Genomic DNA, 5,677 nt, shown 5'->3' with positions numbered 1-5,677 from the left:
CAAATAAATAAATAAAATCTTTAAAAAAAAAAAAAAAATAAATAAATAAATAAAAGCAACATTTGCCTGTATTGTGATGGAAAAATGTTTAACAACATTTTATCTTCCAACTTAGCTTATTTGCTTTTTTTTTTTAAATTTTTTTTTTTAAATTTTATTTATTTATTTGACAGAGAGAAATCACAAGTAGATGGAGAGGCAGGCAGAGAGAGAGAGAGGGAAGCAGGCTCCCCGCTGAGCAGAGAGCCCGATGCGGGACTCGATCCCAGGACCTGAGATCATGACCTGAGCCGAAGGCAGCGGCCTAACCCACTGAGCCACCCAGGCGCCCGCTTATTTGCTTTTTATAGCAAACTGTAATCATCATTGTATCATTGTATCTTCCCTCATTTAGCCTCTCTCTTTTTTTTAAAGTTTATTTTTAGTAATTTCTACACCCAATGTGGGGCTTGAACTCACGATCCCAAGATCAAGAGGTGCATGTTCTTCCAACTGAGCCAGCCAGGTGCCTCTGGCTTTTTATAAATGTTCTGAGAGTCACCTACATACTTTCACAGATTCTGTTTGTAGCCAACTAATGCTTTAGGTTTTGGGTGGGTCCTTAATTACAACCGTAGTTCTGCATCAAAGTATTTCTTGGTTTGTTTCATGAAGACAGCTAACTAAAACGAAATTTATACACTGACTTGGTAAGATCAGCAGTGACAGAAATAAATGAAATCAAAGAGACTGAGGTCTCGTCTAACCCAACAACAATTTCCTCACACATACCCTGGGACAGTGAGGTGCAGGAGGAGAGCATCCAGGGGCATCCAGTCAGTCATTCTTTTCTCCAGTCCTGGTTCTGGAACTTAATGAACCCTTCTGGGCCTGTTTCATATCTTTTTTTTTGTTTTGTTTTAAATAAGCTCTATACCCAGTGTGGGGCTTAAACTCACAAACCCCCACATCAAGAGTCTCATGCTCCACCAACTGAGCCAGCGAGGTGCCCTGGCCTGTTTCTTCATCAACAAAATGGGGATATTAACAAAACCTCCAGGTCTATTGCAAGGATGAAATGATACACGTAAAATACTACACTCAGTCAGGCATTTCCTACAGCCTCTTGGTTTGGTCCTTGTCCCTTTCTCTTATGCAGTCTTGCAGTCAGCATGCTGTGTCCTTCTTTTAATGATGTCCCTAGAGTCCTTCCCATTGGAAACCCCCTTATGTTGGTGTTGTGGGGGAGCTCTACTTAGCTCACAGTATTTGCATCTTCTGGGTCTTACCGTGTAAAATGTTTGCTCTCTTCATGAACCTCCATTTCTGAGCTTTTAAATTCATTTAATTCTTTTCGTATGGCAGCCTGCGGAGTAGAAACAAAGATGTTTCAGCATCTTTCGTCTGCCCCAGTACAGCCGTGACATCTGCCATCTATTCTCTATCGTGCTTAACTTCGTGAGCCATGGCAGCCTGCAGTGGGCAAGCTAGAGCGAGGAGAAGCCAGGTCCGCATGCCGAGCCTGATACACATCGCCCTCCCTGACACCATTCAGCTCCCAATAAACTGAGTATCTCCACTCAGATCAAAACACTCACAGAGCTTAAAAGAGATATTGTAGTTTTTATAGTTTCCACAGCACATAAAAATGTCTTTCCTGTGATAAAAGTGAAATCCATAATTACTAAAATAAACCACACAAACTCCCTCCAACCAAACCTAATCACGTTAAAATGTGTCTTAATTTCCTTCCAGATCTCTGGATTCTGTGACAGAGCAAAGACTTTCTTTTCTTTTGGATGTGGCAGCAGTAGAGTCATTAGTATAAAGTTTTGGTTCCTACGTCTGTACCTTGATTAGAAATTTAACATTATAGCAGAAGTAAAGGGTTTTTCCCTTCTAGTTAGTGTCTTACATTCTTCAGAGAGTAAGAAAGACAAACGAACAGCCACCTACCTTGTCAGCAGGGGTCAGTTTGGTCCAGGGTTTGTCGGCTCGCCGGTCATAATCCTGAGCATCTGTCACCTCCACGTATTCATTAAACCTCAGGATCTTCCTGGCAAGTAGTTCAGCCACAGTCGGCCTTTGACTGAGCTGAAAGAAATGGAGCCTCTTAATTCACTATGCCAGGAATCGGGCGTCAAACAGGCATTCCAACCGCCTCTGATCCAGAGCTCCAGCCTTGGTGGCACAAAGAATTACCTGGGGGCCTTTAGACACCAGATTCCTAGGTCTACTCCCAGAGATTCTGGGTATTGGGAGATTTTGTTTTATTTTTAAGCTTCCTGAATGCCCAGCTAAACTGAGAACCACAGCTATAAACCAGTATAACCAGTATAACCGGTGCCTCTCAAACTTTAATATGCATACAGATTGTTTGGGGACCTGGTTAAAATGCAGATTCTGATTTGGCAGGGCTGAGGTGGGACCTGAGATTCTGCATCTCTTGCAAGCTGCCAGGTGATGCCAACGCTGCTGGTCCGTGGACCACGTATTGGGTAGTGAAAGGATTAGGGCTATAAATTCATATATAATACATTTGAAAGTGAGGACATTTATTTTTTATTTTTATTTGTTTAAAGATTTTATTGGAGAGAGAGAGTGAGCAAGAGAGCACAAACAAGGGGGAGTGGGGGAAGCTGCCTCCCCACTGAGCAGGGAGTCCGACCTAGGGCTCAACCTTAGGACCCTGAGATCATGTCCCAAGGTGAAGGCAGATGCTTAACTGACTGAGCCACCCAGGTGCCCTGAAAGTAAGTACATTTAAGATGAAAGCAGTAGGGGTGCCTGGGTGGCTCAGTGGGTTAAAGCCTCTGCCTTCGGTTCAGGTCATGATCCCAGGGTCCTGGGATCAAACCCCACATCGGGCTCTCTGCTCAGCGGGGAGCCTGCTTCCTCCTCTCTCTCACTGCCTGCCTCTCTGCCTACTTGTGATCTCTGTCTGTCAAATAAATAAATAAAATCTTAAAAAAAGAGAGAAAGCAATATCTAGTGGGTAATATAAAGGGTAAATTTCCTTTTAATATGAATAATGCCCAGATTCAGTAATGAATTATGATTTAAGGTTGCACAATCAGGTCACCTGAAGGCATCAAGTCCAGCTGTGCCATCTAGCTACCCTCAGAACAATGATGCTTCTGTTCCTGGGGAAGGGAAAAAGTGGGAGAAAAAAAGGAAGAAAATGTCTAGATCCTTTGTTTTTCTGGGCATTAAAAAAAAATTTTGTTTATTTACTTTTTTAAAAGATTTTATTTATTTGAGGAGAGAGTGAGCAAGAGAGAGCACAAGCAGGGTAAAGGGCAGAGGGAGAAGAAGACTCCCTGCTGATGCGGGCTTGATCCCAGGATCCTGGAATCAGGACCTGAGCCGAAGGCGGCCGCTTAACCAACTGAGCTGCCCAGGTGCCCCTTTCCTGGGCATTCTTGTAAGTTTTAAGAAATATCTAGAGAATTCAGGCCAAACTGGAATCGATCAGAGGCAATTATAAACTAGGATGGTGGGAAGGAAAGGAAAAAGGGATTAATCCCTAAGCTTAAAAGCTAACATAGGTCTGGTACAAGAAAGTTTCTACCCTGTTTGATCTGGGACCAACAACAAAATCCCAGTTGGTGTTTTCATACTTTTCAGGTATCACTAAGGGTCACGTTCAATTCCTTCTGAGTAGAAAACCACCAGTTTTCCAGGCAAAATTGAATGCTACACACTCCCCCTGGTACCGTCTCTAAACTTCAACAGGTTTTAGAGTCCACATAAAATCCCAGGTTTACCAAATAAAAGGTCAGAATTTTTGCAAACATTAATGGGGCCCCTTCTTGTGCTAGGTGTTCTTTAAATAGTAAAAATGAAAAAAAACAAAAACAAAAACAAAAACCCCAAAACCAAAAAAACAAGCTCTTAAGAATGCAGTGTTATTTTCGGTATCTGCATCATGGATTCTATTTTCACAGCAATCTATGGCAATTCAAGTCAAATTCATTTATTTTTATTTTTTTTTTTTAGGTTTTACTTATTCATTTGAGAGAGAGGAGGAACCAATGAAGGGGAGGGGAAGTGGGAGAAGGAGAAGCAGGCTCCCCACTGAGCAGGGAGCCTGATGTGGGGCTTGATCCCAGAACCCTGGGATCATGATCTGAGCCGAAGGCAGACGCTTAACCGACTGAGCCACCCAGGCGCTCCCAATTCATTTCTTTCTAACCAAACAGGTCATCCAAATACAAGGTATGTGATCAGTAGACAGCCTGAAACCGAACACTTGGGCTACATACCTTTCTAGTGAGCCGACGTTTAATTTCTCGTTTTTCGGCCTGCCGATCAGCTTCATTTTTAGCTACAGTCAACAGCCCAAAACAAAGAATATTACTTCAAAACAGCAATTTGCCTATCAAAGTTTTCAGTAATTACAGGGCAGTTATTTCTTATAGACTCCAAGTCAGATACTAACTTTGGGGATGGCTAATCAAGACAATTTTCTCAACTGTAGAGTCGAATACTTAAAAGCAAATGTTAGCAGCACTATGGTACCAAAGCCAGCCAGTTGCCTGTGTTTTTAGCACCTGTGGGCTAAGAATGGTCTTTACGTTCTTCAATGATCATACAGGGAATGGCTTGGTATGTGCCTAGATTTCGTGTGATAGGTCTATAAAGGTTCCCAAGTTTAAAATTCACTTAGTGCCTAAACTGTATGTATCCACACAGTGATGAGAGAACAGGGGATGTGCTGGTCTGACCGAGCATGCCTCCAAGTGATGCTATGAAGCCTAATCCTCTCAGCGTGGAGGCTTTAAGGGCAAATTTCACCTGAGAGTCTGGAAAACGGAATCAAATGTGTATTAGATCAGAACGCTATTTTAGGAAGTTAGTTATGAACACAGAAAGAAAATGAAATACAGGGTCTTGTTTTGTGACTTCAGATGTATGAAATCTTCAGAGATGAAAAAAGCAACTGGGCCTTGCTTTGGGCCCCAGGCCTCAAAGTGTACGAGGAAAAGGAAGGTCCCCTCCAAATGCAAAGCCACTACCTTCCCCGAAGGCAGAGAAAAGTTGGGCAGCATATACCATGTGCTGTGAAATCCTCCTATATGGCCAAGGCAGTCTCAGGATACATCAGAACAGAATTTTCTGGCACTTCCCAGTACACTAAGCAACAACACGGTATCTTATAAAAGAAGCTTGGGGGAACTCTGTTCCTTCAGGGGAAAAGATACGAGTGGTCCTTGCTGGGCTGGAACACCTTCTCCTTGACCCTTGTAGAAAATGCTTCTCTTCTCTAGCATGTATATTAAAGTCAGAAATATAAAGTCTGAGAAATTCTACCCAATTTTCTTCCCAGAGCTGGACTCACGTTGTAGTATGTTTCGCTGTTCCAGTTCTTCCGGTGTCGGTCTTTGACTCAGCCGTCTAAAAAGGAGATAAATAAGGATACTGTCCATTAAACGTCCCAAGCCTGCTTATGAAGATTTGTTTGGTCTCAGTTTATATTAGCCTCTACATTAGCAAGAAAGCAAGAGGCTTTTTTTTGTTTTTTTTTTAAAGATTTTATTTATTTATTTGACAGAGAGAGATCACAAGTAGGCAGAGAGGCAGGCAGAGAGAGAGAGAGGAGGAAGCAGCCTCCCTGCCGAGCAGAGAGCCCAATGCAGGGCTCGATCCCAGGACCCTGAGATCATGACCTGAGCCGAAGGCAGCAGCTTAACCCACT

The 5,677-nt window shown here is 42.8% G+C and overlaps 1 protein-coding gene across 1 annotated transcript in view; it reads right to left on the bottom strand.

Moving 5' to 3' along the window:
* PHACTR4 (phosphatase and actin regulator 4) overlaps positions 1 to 5,677 on the bottom strand; it is a 107,405-nt gene that overhangs the window by 5,385 nt on the left and 96,343 nt on the right. The window contains exons 8-11 of the mRNA XM_059377067.1: positions 5,321 to 5,422; positions 4,245 to 4,306; positions 1,936 to 2,073; positions 1,269 to 1,345 (exon numbers count right to left, since the gene is read on the bottom strand). Of these exons, the coding sequence (XP_059233050.1) occupies positions 1,269 to 1,345; positions 1,936 to 2,073; positions 4,245 to 4,306; positions 5,321 to 5,422 (379 nt within the window). The remainder of the gene's footprint in view (positions 1 to 1,268; positions 1,346 to 1,935; positions 2,074 to 4,244; positions 4,307 to 5,320; positions 5,423 to 5,677) is intronic.

Source organism: Mustela nigripes, chromosome 14 (genome assembly GCF_022355385.1).
Source record: "Mustela nigripes isolate SB6536 chromosome 14, MUSNIG.SB6536, whole genome shotgun sequence".
Taxonomy (NCBI): Eukaryota; Metazoa; Chordata; class Mammalia; order Carnivora; family Mustelidae; genus Mustela; species Mustela nigripes.
Note: the sequence above shows the minus strand (reverse complement) of the source record. Positions and strands in the feature narration are given on the sequence as shown.